Here is a 20,564-nt window from a genome sequence, read left to right as displayed (position 1 = left end):
TCAGTATCTCTATAGATAATCTAAACGATGAAATTGAATACACCTTAACCAAGCTCATGGATGACACTGAACTGGAGGAAAGCCAGCTACACCAGAAGGAAGAACGACCATACAGAGAGCCCTCCACACGCTGGAAGACTTAAGCCAACAGGAACTGCATGAGATTTAACAAAGATAAACATCAACTCCTGCGCCTGGAATAGAATTATCCCACACAACAGTAACAGCTGGACACTGACTGGCCTGGTGCATAGCACTGCTGAAGAGAACCTGAGTCCTGGTGGATAGCAAGCTAACTGTGAGTGAGCAGCATGCCTGGGCAGCAACGAAGAGAAACCATGAGGAACTTCCTTCAAATTACTCTAGACGCCTATAAGAAAAAGGGTCTGAAAAGACCCTACGCAATTCTCTTTTGTAAAACAGAATTTGATAGCAATAACACCATGTTATTTTGAGACCAGATTCTCAAATACAGTGGAAAAAATCCCAGTGAGCCTAGCAAACAACTCCTAGCTTCAGTGCTTCAATTAAATGTTGCATTTAACAGCAGAAAGCATATCTTAAACTTCCAGTCTAGCAGACTCAAATTCTCCATAGGAGCAGTATATCTGCAACCAAGCACATGGAGGGTAAGCAAAAGTGAAACAGCATTCTTTGTCAGGTGTTGCTTGTAAGTTGCCACCAAAAGCCACAGTTTTTTTCTGAGAAATGGGCATTTATTTTGTGTATAGAGTGACTGCTGAAGAGTGTGTTCTACCCTCCATCTGAATGCATAACACGCACTGTGGCAAATTGTACTGTTCAAGTTGTAACTAGGATATATCCCAGAATCAGACAGACTCTATCTGCAAGTGCAAGGTGACACACAGGTGCATCATGAAACTCACAGAAGATCATAAATGGTCCTGCGATAGAAAGGCTCAGGCTTTTCCAACTATGATGATCCTGATCCTCATCACTGAATAACAACATATATTTTCTGAATGATTACTGAGAACGAAACGGAAACCAAAATATTTAGACTAAGACAGACTGATAACTTATCTTAAAAGGTGAAGGATTAATTTAAGATTCACCTGTCCTAGTAATGATGTCATTACTCCCCTTCACCACAGGTTAGCAATTAGTGCTACAAAGGCTTTCAGTGACACACAAATTAGAAAAGCAGGGCCCTGGGGTGGGATTTGTTTTGATCGTCTATAAAGCACAGATACATCCCATGAAGTCTTGACTTGGGTGGGTGTCTTACAAGCCAATGGGGACAAAACACAAAGGTCAACCTGAATTTGAAATTTTGACATTGTTCAGAAGCTGGAGATCTGCTGTGGTTTAAGTCTCAAGTTATCTATTTCACCTTCCCCGGAAAACTGAAAAAAATACCTGCTGTTACCTGTCTCTCAGCTGTGACCTGGTTTTATGATTTCAATATACAATAACATTTTTATGTTCAATGGCAGCAGTTCAAAAGGGATCAGGAAGAGAGTCTGGAAGACAGCAACACTGAGTTTTATGCCATAAAGCCCTGCCTAGGCTGTTTAAAACTAATTTGTTGTTAGGCCACCAAAAGCTTGATACTCTGCCCCCTAAAGAGGTGTTGAACAGGCTAACTGTATTAGGAAGTGACACTTTGTCACTTTTTGTCATATTCTCAAAAGGTCTAAGCACTGAGGATTATGTTGCCAAAGCACTAACTCCTGAAGTGTAGGCAAATTCACAGTGCCGCTACCATCTTCTAGGTTCCTGATGCCTATACTAAGAAAAGGATAACTGAGAGCAAGATGAATGGAAAATTATCAAAGAGGATAAACAGACATCTTTCTAGTGAAGTCTATTGATTCTATTATATTATTCTGTTCTGCTAATCAACAAATGGGAGAGTATCACAATTCTCTCCAAATCCCGAGATAAAAACCTATGGAAAGCAGGTAACTGAACATGCAACCTGCAAATATTTTCAACATATTATGTCACACAGCTGAAAATCCAAACTGTAAGAAAAGAATTAATGTTCTTTGCAAGTTTCGATCTGCTTGAAGCAAACAGAACTTTAGTTTTTTCATTCCATTCAATAGAAGCTGAAAGTGGGAAACATTAGGCTGAATGAACAAGAAAAACAATCACCCAGGATTGATGTATTTCCAGTCTACTTTTTTTATGTTGCACTCACAATCAGATTTTCCCAAATAACACAAGCAAGACCTTAGAATATCTCTCTTTAGGGAGACCTAAGTGGCTCACCAGTATTACAGGATGCCAACAAGGCTATGAAAATTTCCAAAGAAGAAATGCTATACTCTCTACCTAATACAAGCTTGAGGGTCTTCCAGCTTCGGAGACAGCTGTTCGTTTGGAGTACTCTTGAAGAAAAACAATAGAATCACCACAATTCACAGTTTCAGGCGAATTACCATAGAGGACAGCTCAGGACAGCGAGAGGAACAGCATGCAGGGTAACTGCCTTCATCTTTTTAGCAGTCTGTATCAAGTCACAGAGCACTCTTGTCAGTACTAATAACCAAGGGCACTGAACTTGAATGAACCCCTCCAGATGGCACTGTGAGCTGGAAAGCCTGAGAATTAGTGTGGTTCTGATCTGGTCTGCTCTTCCATGTCCCAAGAATTTAAATAGGAACAGACCTAGGAACAGATAAGTTCATTACAGCCAGGTTATTTTCTAGACAAGGAATGGAAGTTAAGTATATGAAAATACTCTCAAGTAAAGTTACAATGACAGACCCAAGTAAGTAAACGCATTTCAATGCTAGACTGCTTCAGGAAAAGTAATGCCTCAAACCAACTACCAAAAAAAATGCCCAACTGGTCTCTTACCTAACCTACTTCTACATACATGATTTATATATTGCTCCTATCAATTTTTTAACTTTATCATTCCCATACTGAATGCTGTATAAGTGCCTCTGCTGATCTCCAGTGAAAAAAGCATCTGACCCACACTGGTAATCTTCCAAGTGAAGAAGAAATAAGTGGATCGGGCCAAGCTGTCAGTGACAAAAAAAAGAGAAGGCAATAGAAAGGTTGTTTCATGCTGCTCTGTAAGAAAGCACGGATCACCCACGCTTGAAGTATGAAACACATAGGAAGGCTTTGTTATGTCAAGCCCAAGGCAGCTGACAACACACAGAGCCTCGTCTGCTCTGCAGTGAGTGAGGGAGATCACCGGCCAGGTGCTGTCTCAAAAGGCACAGCCTACCTTCTGCTTTTGCCCAGAGTTTCAAAGGTTCAGTAATAACGGGAAGGCAATAAAGTTACACACTGACAGAAGTGCACATCTATCTGTTCCATTAGGTTTACGTTTAACACCAACTTTACTTTAAAAACTGGTCCTCAAGTTCTCTTCAGCTAGTCTGAAAAAAAAACAACGTCACAGAGACAAAGTCAGTCTTCAATGTCTGACAACCTTTTGAAACAATTCTTGAAGGGAGGTGGGGACAGAGGAGGAATTATCACGATGTTAAAGAACGGATTAATGAATGTGTTTATCTTTTGGCCCCCAGAAAGAAAAAAATGTTTCCTGCACTCCTCCCTTAGCCTAGAATCATCCAGCTTGCCAAAGCCAGGAAATTCCACGCCAGAGCTAAAATTTGGCCAAATAAATTTTAACAAAGGAGACACAAATGTTTCAGTTACATTTTATTCTTATAAAAGAATGAGGGAAAAAAAAGTTTTACTACTTCCTTTGCTAAGCTGCTCGTGTTTAATGAGTCATATGATTTCCTTCACCAACTTTTTGAACTAGAAAACTTCACTGCTTTGCCATGCTGTTCTCACACCTCATGAAAGCGTTTCGAAAATCTGCACTCAGCAGATGGGTTCGTATATCAACTCATTCTTGCAAAATGAATCTTAACATGAAGATTTAGATACTCTGAAAGCATTAGTTGCTTTCCACACAGTTACAGTACTCTTCATTGGACTGTAGGAACTTGTTATCTCACAGCCCTTTAGAAACAAAAATATCAATATTTATCCTCAGGCACTAACCAACTTGCAGCATTGTCATAAACTCCAATACAGCCACAAAATTCAGCACTAGACTGTAACATTGCAAAGATTTTCTTCATGCCACCATGTTTATGTCTACATGCAAAACCACTAGACTTTGGCAATTTACTAATATGTACTAACTGCTAGTAAGTTACTACCCTGCTGGACCCAGTTCTCCAGAGTGTTTTGGTAACCACATAAGGCAATGGGTAACTTCAGCTCTGACATCCATGTAAGGACATTAAGCTCCCTAAAGTGCAGGACTCTAAACAAGATGCTAATGTAGACAGGGTTTGTTAGAGAAGGTTCTATTAACTAAAGCAGTTCCTGTTTTAAAAGTGTACGTGAGAGCCTACGGTATGATTTTAGTATTGCTTGCCTACTGAATCACAGGATGCGATACGTTTTGCTGACACAACCAAAAGACAGACTCTGGGAAGTGAATGGACAATTTGATCTTTGGTGATTTAAATCAAGATATAAAATTATTTTATCTTAGTAATCCTTAGCCACTGATCGGAAAGTGGTAGGGGCTATGACAAAAGAATAAATGACACTTCTGAGCTCCAAAAGGTGACGCAGTCTTACCTATCATAGTCTTAGATGTATTACAAGATGATACCTCTCATTTTAATGAAAAGTAATAAAAATTCTAACTTGTCAGATACTGTGACAGAAATGAAGAATAACTCATAAAACAAAGCCATTTGGTGGCACATAGTAGAATAAGTTAGGTGGGTTACATGACACCAACTGAATGGAAACTAGATTGCTGTGCATCCCCTAGTGGCCTAGAAGATGCAAGGCAATCAAAATCAAGTTTGTGTTCAATAAATCCAGTCCCATGAAGGTAACAGTGAAACAAACAAAAAAAGACCTACAACTTGCCAAAGGTACCACACCTTAAAGCCACTGGGTCAGATTAAAGTAATGCCTACAAAATATACTTGGCAGAAAAAAAGTCCTTAGACCGAAAGCCATAATTAGCACAATATTTCATAAGGATGAACTCTTAAGCAAGCTGCAGCACCGACATTTTTTGTAAGGTCGTACAATTACAAATCTGGTTAGGATTTTAAAGTACATTTTTCCCACTCAACTGTTAATGAAATCAGCCTTGTGAAACAAGTTGTCTTCTGGAAGTAAAAGGCAGATACAGCCCTCCTGAACAGAAGGCAAAAGAGAGTTAGTCCCCATGCTACTCAGCATTAAAATTATGTACTAGCCTCCAATTTTAAAGCTGCTTTTCCTTCAATATTGTATTTGATTCAACAGGTTTATAGTGTTAGGCTTTTACACTCACTGAAGTTGATTTCTATAAATCCAGTACAGTCAAGTACTGGAGAATTACAACAAGGACCAATTTTACTCATTCTTACTTACGGAACCATACTTCATGCACAATTCACAACGAATTATTTAAACAAAGCATACAGGTGAACACCATACACCACAAGAAAGACAGAGAAAGAAAGAAAGAAAGAAAGAAGGAATGGACGTTCACAGATAACAAGCTTCTGCTGCACTGCAAAAGAAAACTTGATTTACAGTGTAGTAGCAACTTAGTGGTCAACTACAGGCATTAAATCACTAATCTATTCAGAACTTGAATTTTTGGAAAGCAGCAGAGTCAGACACGTGTCAGTAAGTATGTTGCCTTCTGTATCACTAAAAAAGATTGACTAATAATCTGAGCGATGTTTAGGTAGTTACTTCACTCTATTTCTTCTTAAAGCAACTGTTTTAGCACCTGTTGTTTAACAAGCATATAGTTATATCAGCAATTTAACTATATATAGTTAAATCAACAGCTGAAGACTCAATTAATCTCTTGAAGTTCTTTCAGTGCAGCAATTTATTTTCAGAAAACAACTGCAATACAGTAACGGAGTTAAACATTAAGCATGTTCATTCCACTATAAATAAGTCTCAAAAAACATTCAAGTGAAAAGAAATGTCTTCCAGAATAGGAAAAAGAAATGAAAAAAAGCAATGAAACCATGTCATTAAATACTACATGCACCCAAAAAGTTAATAAATTTCTGTTTTGTTGAGTAATTTTCTTTACATGCTGCCCTTCTTCCTCAGAAGATAACCTTAGGAAAACCTTCCTAAGACCAGAAGGCAGCAAAAACATGTGTCTGTCTCTTCCCTGAACTCAAAGTAAGGCTTAAGTTCATTATAAAATTTGATAATGCTGGAAAGAGCAAAGTTTCCTTCTGGTATAATAAAACGAAATATTTTCATGTCCAGTATTTAGTAATTCCTCTCTTCAATTACCATTTTAATCCTTATTAACCACACACAATTGCAAATCATCCATGAGAAAACTAGTTTCATTTAACAACACAGGAGATGTTTTTATTTTGCGGGACCCCTATAGTTACAGTATGATGCATAGTTAACATCAGAGAGAAACAGTACACTGACTTTACATAAATTAGCTAAATATACTACCATAAAAAAGTTCCTATAGAGTGTCTTCAGATTGTTATTGCCACTCAATTCTACCAGCCCGTCTAGAAGCTTCTAGCAAACTACTAAGCATAGCAATAAAAGCTATGAACTCGCATCCTAGAAAACTGATATTAGTACTAATTTTTTCTAGGATTCCGAGAAAAAAGAAAAGTTTTTTAGTACACTGAACTTCCTGGAATAGGCAGAACAATCTTGATGCTTCAAACAGCAGTTCATGGAGTTCACAGGTTTTCTCTAAAAATCCTTTTAAACTCTGGGTTAGAGCAGTCTGAAATACTTTATGATGTACCACTAAAACAACCAATTCTGCTTTGTGGTACAAGATTCTTCATTATTCACAAGAGGACGGCCCAATAGTGTCAAATCTAATTAGCTTTTTCAGGAAAAGCTTTTAAAAGTTGCTACTATCACAAAATAACATTGATTACTATCCCGGTTGGAGCTAAAACAAAACCAATTCTCAACTCCGTGATTTTAGTCTTCACCTCAGTCTTTTCTAAGTGACGGCACTTTCTGAAGGTAACGGCACATCTTTGCAGACAGTGTCTGCTTCTAGCAGTGATAACGCTTGATGTTGACAGTTACTGCCAGGGGTTGGGGTGCAGAAAGGCTCTGGCTTGTACTTGCTCCTGTGCAGACCAAGGTCACTGCTCAATCCTGTGTGCCACGGTGGGGGTGCAGTAAGTGAGAGGCTGCACCTGTGGGGAGGAGCGGACAGGACAGGTGACCCTGAACTGACCAGCAAGGTGTTCCAGCCCATAGACGTCACATTTGGTACAAAGCTGAGGGGTCACAAGGGTCAAGCTCTCTTCTTCAATGGCTGGTGTTCTAGGAGGACTCCGTCCATTCTGCCTTCAATGCCAATCCGTGCACACCTGAATCCAGTTCTGGAATCCAGCTCCTGAGTCTAGTTCCCATCTTAGCTGCTGAGCTGAGTCTGGGTCTTCCCCAGTGTCTGCCCTGAAGCATCAGTGGTGATGGTGATTGCCATTGTGGGGTTGGGTTCAATATTGGTTTTCCAGATATTTAATTTTATTGTTACTATTGTTTCATTAACACAGTTTTAGTTCTTTTAGTTCTTTTCCAACCCGTAAGTCTCTCTCCCTTATTTCCTTTCTCTTCTCCTTTGGGAAGGGAGAGGGGTTAATAGAGACTGTCTGCTATTGGCCAGTCCAACCCTAACCCTTGACAATTACTTAATAAGAAGTCACTTGAGAACAAATCTTCCAATTATTCAAAAGCTGGACATAGAAACCTTTCATATTTACAAAATATTAAAATAGTTGGTTCCAAAAATCCCATACTAAGCAACTAAAATAAAAACCCATATAGAGTAGTTAACACTTTACATTTAGACAATGCCATTTAAATACCATATAAACGTTTCCTTTAGTTCGGAAACGCATAAAAATCATAATCTCTGGCCATCTGTGCCTGCCAGTTAGAAGCCTACCATAAAAATACAGAAGTATGCAAAAGCAACAGTTGCCAGTATCTCCACACAGTGCTTGTCAATCAAATTACTGGCAATCTTCAAGTTTATATTTGTAACACAGACACTGTTTTCTGCTTATTGTCTTATGCGTTAAGGTTGACATTTTACATTTTTATAAAGACTGATCTTTTAACATTAACACATAACTATAAAACCAGAAAATAAAAAGCTTCAAGAAGGAAAGTAATGATTCTCAATGTTTCTAACAGTAGGATTCTAAATACACATTACTTGCACTAGATTTGATTTTGAGTATTACCAGACTGACTTATATTCTGTCTTAGAAGCATTTATAAGCAAACCACTATTATGTTTATGTTTTCAACTGGGGGAAAGTGACCAGAATAAATTTACTTTCACCAGTTTTATGGCATTCTGTTCATTAATTTGAGTGAGTTTCTAACAAATACTTGAAATCGATTTCCCTCCCACAGATAAGGCTACGTGGACATTATAGCCCAGATCAAAGAGGTGTTCTTCCCCACCCTCAGTAGAAGATGACAATACCCAAAAATACAAACTCATTTTGGAGAGCATGGAAAGATTTGATCACAACAGCCCACTGTCACCTGAGGTAACGGCTATTGTGCTACCAGATAATGTAACTCTGTACTTCAAGTCATTCTTACCTTGTTTCAAGTAAAATGCAAGAATATTACCTACCCAAGTTGACCACATTAGAAGAGCACAGTCTGGCTTAATTTAAAGAACCCATGAAAAACAAAAACATCCCAAAATTGGGATTGCCTGTAAAAATAAATTTTACCCTGACAGAGTACGCATGCATTATGACAAGTCTTTGCATTTTTTTACCCATAGTATTGGCCTTAATCAGCACCCAGACTGTACTGAGATATTGTCATTTGTAGAATTACCTTCTCGCTCACTGTAATTTGGAAGGTGTGTAGAAAACAAGAGAGGGTGCTGCAGGAATATAAATGATTATTTTACATTGAAAAAGGAGAACCCTGTGCTATTGCTATCTCTATTAATGTCCCTGCCCGTCATCAAAGGGATCATACAAACCAGAATTTTTATGATGTTCCTCAGCTATCTGTTCTTCAGTTTATACTTGCATATCCTCGAAGAGGAGGAGGACCCCCAAACAACAGTGCTGACCACTACTGTGAAATACAGGATCCCTTCCTGCAAGTTAGATCACACAACGTGACCCTTTCTTTTAATCTCTGGAGCATCCTTTAGGCTACTGTTACAACCTAGTAATGAAATGTAAACTTGAAATTCCTTCTTTCTGCCATTGGGAAAGCATGTGAACTTTGCTCTACCATTTATCTTTCATACTGCTATAGTTTAATGAGGTTTTTGTCAGCTCATTTCTCCAGACTGTCAAGGTTTCTCTGAAAAGAAGCCCTATGCTTCAGTTCATTAACCACTATCCCTAACTTGGTATCATCCATGAACTCGCTGAAGGCACTCTCCCTCTTATTCTCCAGATCATTAACAAAAACATCAAACAATACCAGCCATAGTGTCAACATCTGAGGAACACTACTGGCCACCGGCTGGACTTTGTATCAGCACAGAAGGTCAAACTGGGGACCATGGATAATGCTTCGCTCCCTCCAATTCTGCCATTAGACTCAGGGACTTGAGAAGCCCAAGGATAGTCCTTATCATTAAAGAGACAAAGACAGACTTAAACGCTGCTTCCATGTCATTTTGAACCACATCATTTGTCAAGATTACTTGGAATTCTAAGCCTCTTCACCTTGTTTGTCACCCACTTCAGTTTAGGACAGTCTATGTATAACCACACATTCTTTCCACTGCTGATAATGAAAATACTGAGTGACACAGGCCCCTGAAAGACCCTTACTTTGAGAGTAAGGCATTAAAATAAAAAAAATAAGAACAATTTTTTATTCAGTTGTAACCATCAAATGACAATTGTACCTAGACCAAGTCTTTCATTTGCTTACAAGACCATTTCAAACAGTGTCAAAAACCTTAACACCACACTGACTTCCAGCAAGAAGATCTGTCTGAATCAGCCCTAGTTACCTAAAGCACTCTCACATTAACAGTCTCACAGATCCCCAAGGACCTTAACGTTGACAATTCCTTTAGACAAGTCTGTTTCCTTTAAAGAGCAATCTGCCAGTCTTTTGAGACTGCCTAATGCATATAAGCAGAGTCTTACAACTGCAGCCTTAGTTACAGTGTATTATCAAGTATCAAGGTAGCTTTCAGGGGCCAGGGTTGGGGGTAAACAGCTGTTTCTCAAGAATCATGAACACTGATTAGAATCCTACAAGAAAAATCCTGACACATCTGAAGAAAACTGTAGTCAGGCAATTGCTGATTCCTGTAGAATCCTAATCAATACTCCCTTCCAGGTCACATAGTTCATTCTTCCACAACACACTGCAAATAGTCAATTGCAAGTTCTAACTAATTAAATTTAGGTACAGGGCTTTAAAGATGCAGTAACCTAATGAAACGCAGAAAATCTGTACACAAAGAGGCTTTGTCCAGACTTCTCTATGTAGCTAACACAAGAAAACTGAAATCACAGAAGCATTTGCCTTTTCTCTTGTGTTGATGCTTCATGAAAGGGGCTGCAGCCTCTTCTGTCTCTCCTGATCAGCAGGCCTCCTACACTTCACAACAATGCATTTTTTTCTTTCCTGAACTGTAACATTTAGTCTATATACTAAGTAAGGAAGAAGAGTGATTAGAAGTTAGCTGAAAAGAGTTGAAGAGAGTATTTTGTGGATGTTATAAAAAGCATCAACTCTGTTTGTTTTGAGTCTCTATGTACTACTTATGTTGCCCTGATTCATGTAAATTTAACTTTTTCCTTCTAAGATAAGAATTTATAACAAAATCTTTACTCTCCTGTAAACCACTTTAGTTATATTATGCAGAATACGTCTAGAGTTTTTTTTCCTCACACTGTATCCTCTAATAAAAATGTATCTGTCAGAGATATTTAAAGACCAAAAATTGAGGGGAAAAAAACCCCACATTTAAGGGTAGAGAAAATAAAGGAATGGAATCAAGCACAATAAGACCTGAATAATTTTGCTCATATTAAATTTCTCATTAACTAAGAAGTCTGAAAGAAAAAGGCACCTTTAGAATGAACAGACTATATCTAAATAAGTCTTTATTGATAATCAACACAAGATTCTAATCTTTTCCAAGTCAATGAGTGCCATGGAATAGATACAGAATTTGAGAGGTTACAGCTTTGGCTTTTCAGATACAGACCAATGGTTTAAATTCTGTTCAAGCTAAGCAGAGACTATTAGCCACTCCTTGTTAATAAATGCAAGTGATATGATGACTTCCACCCAGTTGTCAAAGGCAAATTTTCACAAATGTTAACTTTGATATTTTCAAAGTAGTCTGAAGAATTGAGATATATTTTTAGGAGATTATTTGTAGGCATTCTGGCCATCTCTGTGCTCCAACCCTGTGTAAAAACTGAAAAAAACTTTGAATTTTCATTTTTAAAAATGTCTGTGGTTTTGATTATTGTTTTTATTGAATTGTAAAATACTTGAAAACAAGTTAAACTCAGTTGGGCTTCATCATTTTCCCACCTTGTTTATATTATTTTTACATTAATTCCTCCCATGTGGCATGTCTGGCACTGAATGGACAGAGTGAGAGTAAAGCCCCCAAGCTCAGCAGGTTTGTGACAGACCACTCGGTGAGAAGCGGAGTGGACATAAGGAAAGAACCAACTGCGTGAATTTCATGCTCAGTGTGCAAGACTTGAGAAGCCTGTCAAAATAATACAAGCCTGTATTATTCTTTACATGCTGCTAAATCATGAGAGAAAAACGAGCTTACAAAGACACTGATATTGTTCACAGAATTCTGGACTTCTGTATGGACTTTTTTTAAAAAAAAAAGGCAAATGGATTCCTGTAATATATTCCAAATAATTAAGAAAACCTAGGAAATGCATCCTGTTTTTAGGAGTCTTGTATTAGGACTTCCATTATCTCTTTAAACACAGCAAACTATGCTAGCTAGCACAACATACTACTAAACATATCAAAACAGGGTGCTCTTATCATTGTTGTGGAGTATTATCTGTAATAGTAAGATGTTTCTCTGTCATCTTTCTGGCTAGAATAAAAAAAAAATCTTCCTATAGCTGGTATAATGCTGTGTTTTGGATTTAGGATGTGAATAATGTTGATGACACGCTGATGTTTTAGCTGTTGCTGAGCAGTGCTTACACAGAGGTGTGGACTTTTCAGCTTCTCATGTTGACCTGCCCACAGAAGCTGGGAGTGCACAAGAATCAGACAGGGGACACAGCAAGGACAGCTGACCCAAACCAGGCAAAGGGGTATTCCATACCATATGACATCATGCCTAGTATATAAACTGGGGGGAGGCGGCCAGGGGATGTTGCAGTGCAGTGACTGGCTGGGCATCAGTCAGCAAGTGATGAGCAGCTGCATTGTGCCTCACTTGTTTTGTATACTCTATCATCATTATTATTATTTTTCTGTTCTACTGAACTACCTTTATCTCAAGCCATAAGTTTATTTTTTTTTTTCTCCTTTCTTCTCAAGTCTCTCCCCCATCCCACTGCCGAGAGGAGGGAGTGAGCAAGCGGCTGCGTGGTGCTTAATTGTCATCTGGGGTTAAACGATGACATTCTCCTATACACATTTAATTGAAAATATGTATTCTCAATGCATGGAACTAATGTTAAATCAGTTGCCTTACTTAGACAATACAAATGGGTTTAAGAATATTTAAATATTTTTCCCATGTTTTATGGTTGGACACAGGAGGTTTCTGCACAGAGAATTAAGAGTTTAAGGACAAGTAAAAACTTTAGAAAACAAAGCCAGGATCAAGGGATAACCACTTCTGTTAAATCACAGCGTACCCGTGAAGTCAGATTTGAGTAAGCTCTTATGCAGCTTGCTCTGCTTATTCTCTGTAACACCTCTTTTATCAATATTTACACAGAAACATATTTAGTCCCAGAATCCCATCTACTCCGCCTTTTCAATTCCACCAATATTCTTGCTCTAGAGCCCAGGATCATAGTTTCAGAGATATGCTGTAAATTTGCCATTGCAGTACAGTTTTCATAAAATCTATGCTTTTCCCTTGAAATATCATCAAAATGGTCTATGTTCTCTTTAAAATTACTATCTCTAATTGTGGAGAGTCTTAAAATTTCTTCATGTTCTGATATTTAGAAGCGTGACAAGAGACTACTTCTTGCTCAGTTTGTGATGATGCTATGACTCTGGGTTGTTACAACTGTGATTTGATCACTCCCCCACTTTCCTAAGCTTAGTGGTTGGTTTCCAGAGTCTCACAATCTGTTGCCCAGCTGACAACTACTGAATTTGTTCTGTCTGGAAGCTTGTTGAAGTTCCTTTTCAGAAGAGGAGGGGAAGCAGGAAGACTGACTCCATACTTCCAAGAAACTAAGAATTTTTAGAAATCTTAACAATTTTATTCATTCTTCTGTCTTTTGTCTACTGGTTGCAGGGAATATAGTTCAGAATATAAAATGTTGGCTTCTCAAGAAATCATGTAAAAATGCAGATTAAGGTTTCTTTCAAGAAACAGGAACACCAGAACCATCAACACAGTACAGCAGGCCAGCACATGGCAGTCAACATACAAGTGTCTCATCATATAAGTGTCTCTCAATTTCAAGAGCTGTTTTCATTTCAGCATAGTATTCAAAAGACTGCAATTCTCAGATTCATTTTATTGACCTGAAGTCCATTTATCAACATGTCTTTGCAATTTCAAAGTGTCATGTTACCTGGTACCAGTAACAAAATTATTTTGAAACAAACACACAGCAATACATTGAAATCTTCAGCTATGGGGCAGATGTTTAAGCCAGAGATTTCAGCCCCTAAATTGGGATAAGTATACAATCTTATATTGCAATATGAGGTAGGACAACAAAGTTGAACCTGCTTCAGCAGCCTTTTTTCTTTTGTCCTCGTCATCAGATTTTTCACTACTCAAAACACTAAGATGCTACAGTAACCATGTATTATCCTGCAGATAATATTTCTGTACATCAATATTCAAAAGAACCCATTTGTTTGGTTATTTCCTGTGAGGAAGAAATACAGGATTTTCTGGTAACAGCTACACATGCCAAAAGGTCCAATCTACTTTCCTCAGAGCAACCAGTAACATTTTACTGAAAGTACCTCAGAGAGAATTCATGGTGGTGATCATGCTTATTTCCAAATCAGTATAAACAAACTTCCCTAGATACTGATAACACAAATGTTGTGGCTACCTCTGTTTTGCTATTTCAACATCCATACTAAGCAAATAAGTAGTTAGAAAGCAGACCATAGAAATGAGGGAGAGACTAGTGCTAAAATGAAAAAAGTCTTGAATGTAGGCAAGGAACAACTTCATGCTTTCTTTTCTGTAATTCCTTCTCTTTACATAAGGAGTAGCAAGAAAAAAATTGTGTTTTTACAATGCAATTTCTTGCTTTCTTAGTGCTACTCACAATACTGTGTGGTCCTATTTATCTGTTTTTGTGGAATTCACTGAGCATCTTGGATTAAAGACCAATTTTCCCTGAACTGGCTATAGAAGAAAGGTTACTTTGCATATTTATCTGCTTCCTCAGAAGAAAGCAGTATTAGTTTAAGCTCATTCTACCTAGCATCACTCCTATAAGGTAGTGAGCTACTTCAGAGCTTTGAAAAATGGAGAGCATACTTAGAAGTAGGAAGAGTTCTAGTAGTGCCAATTGAAAAGAGAGTTGAAATCCAAATTTCAATTCAAGTACTATTTTTTTTTACAAAGACCAAATAAAGTCCAGAAGAAACTTGAACACAATGGGGGAAAAAAAAACCTTACTTTTTTTTTTAAAGGAAAAAAGAACACTGAGAAAACTGTAAAGAGCAGTTAGTACTAGTACCCTCAAAAAACCAATTCAGTTCTACTAAAAACCTCAACATTTAAGCTAGTCATCCCAATTCTTCTGCTATTAGAAATGGAATGGGTCTTGCAAACGGTTCCACAGATTACCTTTCTGTTCGATCTCTCATCCGAGTTTATGTAGCAATAAACTACATAGATAAAATACACTTACATCGCAGATGTATAAAACACTTTTCTACAACAAAATTTAGAGATACCCACTGTTTCGAACAAAATAAAAGCACGCACATTGAGGTGAACTCCTTGCTCTTTGTGTCTATCTCATCCCTACTCAATTTCTGCCCTATCTGCTTTTACTCAGAGTTTTAAAATTACGTTTTCTCTCCAGGGTAATGTTCAGTCCTTATATCTGTGATTTTCTCTGCGAGACAAAAAAACCAGCTTTTAAGCTTACTCATGTTCATAATCAAAACACACACAAGCATTTCCCCATACCTCCTATTACGTGCATTTAGAACTGATACAGATGCAAAGGAAAGTACCCTGAAGCCTGTAAAAGAAGAAGCGGAGCCAAAATAACACACTTCAGAAGGACCTGGGAGAAGAAATAGCTTAGCAATGCAAAAGAGGAATGTCTAGGAACTAAGTATGGGTTTGGGAGGATCTTCATGTGTAAGAAAAAGGGCTCCCTCATGTAAATTGCCTTAAAGCCCATTTCTTCATTACAGGTTTGGTTTTTTTTTTTTTCATGTGTAAGAAAAAGGGCTCCCTCATGTAAATTGCCTTAAAGCCCATTTCTTCATTTCAGGTTTGGTTTTTTTTTTTTTTCCCCATAGTTCCACAGCATGAATTCTCCTGCTTCATTATAAACAAAGAGATTAGGCAATTCCCATTCACATCTGTTGAGCCAAAGCTCACCCATGCCTTTCCAGGAGACCTTCAAAAGTTAGCCTAGACTCCCCTCCAGTTGCTTCCTCTCTTGTCCATTAATACGCACACAGCATCTTCGGGTATAGACACAGCCCAGCATCATTCTCATTCTTTGAGCTTTTAAGCCATAAAGCTGCACTCCTCAATACTTTATGAAGAGTGACAGCAATGTCTAGGGCTTTATGATGAAATTAGCAGTTTGTGATACTGATAACGAACATGACTTCTTATTTTAAGAGAAAAGCAGAGCAAGAAAATGCACATTAAAAAGGAAATTCACTTCCAGGATTCTGCCTAAATCATTTCTGTTCAAGTTACTTGAGGTAGACAGAAGATAAACAAAATCAACAATCTACACCTGAAAGCAAAATAAGATGTGTTAGTAGGCCAGCTCTTTAATGAAACGTAAGGTTTAAATGTATTTAATTAGTCCTCTGTGAGGAAAAACTTAATAACCACTGAAATACTGCTTTCTTTCTTCAGGCAAGTTACAGGGAGTTTAAACAGACTGTTTTACAAACACAATGAGTGTGTTGAATTCCTCTAGGGGTTTAAAATTAGAGCTTTAATCACTGTGGCACATGCTTCACTTAAGTCATTAATTTCAATTGAGAATTTCCTTGAGAAATCCAAAATTTCTCAGTCCAAAGAGGCCAGAGATGAAGAAGTAAAATCTTTTTCTCCTCCTCAAAAGAGTAAGATTAAAGAACACAAACAGCAAGCGTTCTCAGACTCTCAGACAATGCTATTTTAATAACACTCATACATGTAATTTTCATCTTCAGCCACCTGAAATATTTACATGCATGATCAGAAGAGAAAATATGCAATTATGTCTTTTTACTATTTAATCTGTGAAGATAAGTTGTTGAAATAGGCAGACAACCTGCAGTACTTGTCCACGAAGTGCCATTAGAGCTTCCCAAACCAACTTCACTGTTCCATCTGCTCAGTGATTCTCTGGTATAGCTCAAAAAGTTACACTGCTTATTCTTGCTCAAGTGTTTAACTAAACCAGTTCTCTAATTTCATAAGGGTCTTCAACAATTACGTGATTTCTTTGAACGCCACAAGCTTGTATTACAAACCTACATAGAACCGTTGAAAATCAGGACATTAAATTACATATTTCTAACATTAGATCTGAACTCTCAGACCAACCTGAGAGAATTTACCAAGTAAATTAGGGTGTTTCCCATCCCACACCAGAAAAAAATCATACAGCTAAGGAGTGTGCCCTTTCCTCAACACAAATTTAACAGAAACAAGGCACATATTTAAATACTTTGAAAATAAAACTTTGGTACTGTAAAATGGACCATTCCATAAAACTTGCTATTGATGGTTTCATATCTCTTAATTCTACCAGTTATAATAGTGGTGCATTTCACATGTGTGTGCATATAAATTAAATCAAAATATTTTTAAAATTTCAAAAGCTTTATCTAAATAACCTCAGCCATTCTTTCAGTAGGGAGTCTGAGTCCCTGCTGTTTTTATTTTGAAGCTAGCAAACTACGCTGTATACTTTTGAAAGTTTATCCAAATAGTCCAACATTTCAATAAGCCAGCTACTAAGCTGCTAAATAAATACATAAAATTAAAACACCCAACTACCATAAATAGTACCCACTGTAATCTTAGATGACATTTCCAAGCAAACTGATGGACACAGGCATGCACACACAGTATGTATGCACTTACATATCACACCAAGGTCCTCAATGATCATTCTCTGTAGCCTTTTGTAAGACAAGATGTATCTACATTATCTCAGACCATCAACAATATTCTACGCTCTAGATTCTCTTAAGCAAGGCACAAAATGTATCTGACCGATTTCTAAGTTCACTGCTTGGGGGCACTGATCAACTTAACAACATGCATCTATATTTCTGTTGCAGGCACACATTTTTCTCCTCTCCGCCTTCCATCACAGCCAACCCTGTTTCCCCAATCTAGCCTTTCTGACAAACATTTTTCTCGCTCCACCATAATCAGATCAGAAGCTAAGATAAAGAAATTGCCTGTTTGAGGAGAAGAGTTCTATAAAGGTACAGAGAGACTATTTAAATGGGTAAAGGAAAGAGACATTCATAGAGGCTGGGTTAACATCCAGCACATTTAACTTGGGACAAAGGAAAATGAATGACTATCAAAGAGGAAAAAGGAGCATGTAATTTACTGGGTTTAACTTTGTGTCTCCCTTGCCTTCCTAGGTTTGTTACAGACAGAAGAGCGACATATGGTCCAACTGCTTCATAACAGAGTCTTGGTGTAGTCTCCAAAAGTCAGAGTCTTACCAACATTCATGTGTGCCTGCTATGAGGAGCTTTTTATTCCATTTTTCAAATGATGTACTGCCAAAGGCTGTGTGTTCCCAATGAGACCCATTCTGGAGTACATTTCGCACCTTTCGATCGAGATAAAGATTCACAATGCAGCTTCCCATTTCTAGTAATAATAAAGGGGGCCTCAAAACAAAATTCCTTCGCAGAAAATCCATTTGTAATACACTTCTCTGTAAAAGATCTATGTGGAGAGACAGTGTCTCAAGACGACATCAAGAAAAAGTTCCATTGAGGATAAATTCACATGGGCCACTTGCCCCTCATCGTTACGCTCAGAAAACAGAAACACGATTGCTTTGCAGAGAGCTCATACTGCTTAAAATGCAAATACTGAGATTTGGCAGCAGTTACTTCCAACTTTTTGAGAAAAAAACAAACAAACCCAAGCAAGAATCTAAGTTCCGATTTTGAATAATAATGCCACTGTTAGCCACCTCCATGGCACTTTCTAGACTCTTTTACTGCTCTTCCAATTACCTACATTCATCCCACAGTTTATTTAACATCTTATTTATATTTAAAATTTATAAATTCAGGCAGATTAATGAAGGTATCTGCAGTATAGCAATACCTGCACTTTCAGTGCAGTAACAAGACACACCTTCACATATTTTTCCAGCTATTTTATTACAAAAACCCCCAGTGGTTAGGTTCAGAAGTTTTTTGGATGCTTGTTGCTGTGGTTTGCAGAAAATATTCACTGGAGCCAAGTAGTTTTTGGAGTCATACTGGTCACGCTACTCTGAATACATTTGTATCCTTGAAAAAGAGAAAAGCAGCTGCAGGAGCAACTGCTTCCATTCTCTGCTAACACAATTTCTTCTTTTCTGCCTTTATCAGTGATGTTTGCCACTGGATGACTGTGACCTAGTCTCTGCAGAACACCACATTTAATGACATCATTCACATGTAAAAAAAGAGGTAAATGGTAAACAGAAAATCTCAAAAAATTAACACTGCTTTTACAGTTCCTCCCCATGTAAAGACCATCTCATTTAAAGAGTTATGACTTAAACCACAAAGGATGTTTAAAAGCCTAGAATATGAAAGTATTCAGGTGAATACTTAAAAGATCATTAGGTTTTAGTCAGAAAAAGACTAGAAGAAGGGTGAGAGTTACGGCATTGCTCCTAAAATGCAAATTAAAGTAGTAAAGTGTGTACCTGTCTTTTCTCAAAGTAAAAAGGAAGCCATCAATTCCTGCTACAGTTCTGCTTTTTGATTAACTTTTCAGTAATGTCATTAATTTTCTATGTTAATGCTAGGCCAACATAGACAGAAAAACACAAATTCTCTTGATAAATACTTCTTGTGGTTTGTAATACTAGCAAATTTACTTCATTTTCTTCGCAAACTATGTTTTATTTTTCTGCAAAAGAATTAACCAACCGGGGTGTGACAGGATGTACGGGCACCAGTACCTGATTTGTCCCAGAGCCTTTTAACAGTACTGCATAACCCTGTGTCATTCTCATTCTAAGCATTATAGGTTTTCCTATATAAACATCCAGCCCCATTCAGGAGTTTCCCAAGGCACACTTTGAAGACTCTTTCAAAGAAAGAGAAACACACCAAGTTACAAAGTTTGTGTCCAATACAGTAAATTACCTACTCAATACTTCAGACAAACTACCTTCTCTCGTCCACAGACAACGTGAACAAGACAGTGATGACGTTTTGTAGGTCCACCTTCAGCTTGCCCTCTTGTTGCTTCTGCTCTTAGTTCCTGCCAAGTCACATACATATCTTTAGCATGAATGACTGACTGACAAACTTCTACGCTCTTATCACTTAGCAATGACTGCTCGAAGGAACCAGACGGTATCTGTAATCATAACGCTAAATTTATCTTATTTCCCTACGAATACCATTAATTACTTCATTGGCCATCAATTATCTTATCTCACTGACCACACCAAAGCTTTCTTTGAAGTAAAAAAGAGATAATCCTAGAGCGTGGTATCTCCAGTCCGCTGCCCAGAAGGCGAAGTGCTTTGCAGCCGGTGGGTACTGAGCCATGCTTAAAGAGTAAAATTATAAGCTCCCTGATTAACACTTCGGTAAGTCCGCAGGGCACCGTCTGAGCCGCCTGACAGCCCAGGAGGCGGTGACGGCTGAACGCGGCTATGCGGGCACCTGGGGCTGTCCGCGGCCAGCGCGCACCGCGAGGTCCTACAGGTGACCACGTACTGCCCGGCGTTTTCAGACAGCGGGTAAACGCACCTCACCGCAGGCATCTTTAATCCTCTGTCTCCCAAGGCTCTCTCACGGTATTAGTACCACACTGAGGAACAGCTGGCGGGTTTATAAACTTCCTTAAAGGGTTACGGGAGTTTCCCAGGCTTAAGAGGCGAACGGAATCCGTGCCTCGGGTGTGAAGCGATAAGGAGGTTAGCTCTGCTCCTCCTCGGCTCCTCCTCCACCCG

At 38.2% G+C, this 20,564-nt stretch overlaps 1 protein-coding gene across 1 annotated transcript in view; it reads right to left on the bottom strand.

Annotated features, from left to right (window-relative positions):
* AKAP9 (A kinase (PRKA) anchor protein 9) overlaps positions 1–20,157 on the bottom strand; it is a 117,267-nt gene extending 97,110 nt beyond the window's left edge. Inside the window, exons 1-2 of the mRNA XM_010131077.1 lie at positions 20,050–20,157; positions 19,772–19,963 (exon numbers count right to left, since the gene is read on the bottom strand). Coding sequence (XP_010129379.1) covers positions 19,772–19,963; positions 20,050–20,157 — 300 coding nt within the window. The remainder of the gene's footprint in view (positions 1–19,771; positions 19,964–20,049) is intronic.
* Between the last annotated feature and the right edge of the window lie 407 nt (positions 20,158–20,564).

The sequence above is a fragment of the Buceros rhinoceros genome, unplaced genomic scaffold (genome assembly GCF_000710305.1).
Source record: "Buceros rhinoceros silvestris isolate BGI_N320 unplaced genomic scaffold, ASM71030v1 scaffold8232, whole genome shotgun sequence".
In the NCBI taxonomy this organism is placed as follows: Eukaryota; Metazoa; Chordata; class Aves; order Bucerotiformes; family Bucerotidae; genus Buceros; species Buceros rhinoceros.
The sequence above is the reverse complement of the archived record's forward strand: the minus strand, read 5'-3'. Positions and strand labels throughout refer to the sequence as shown.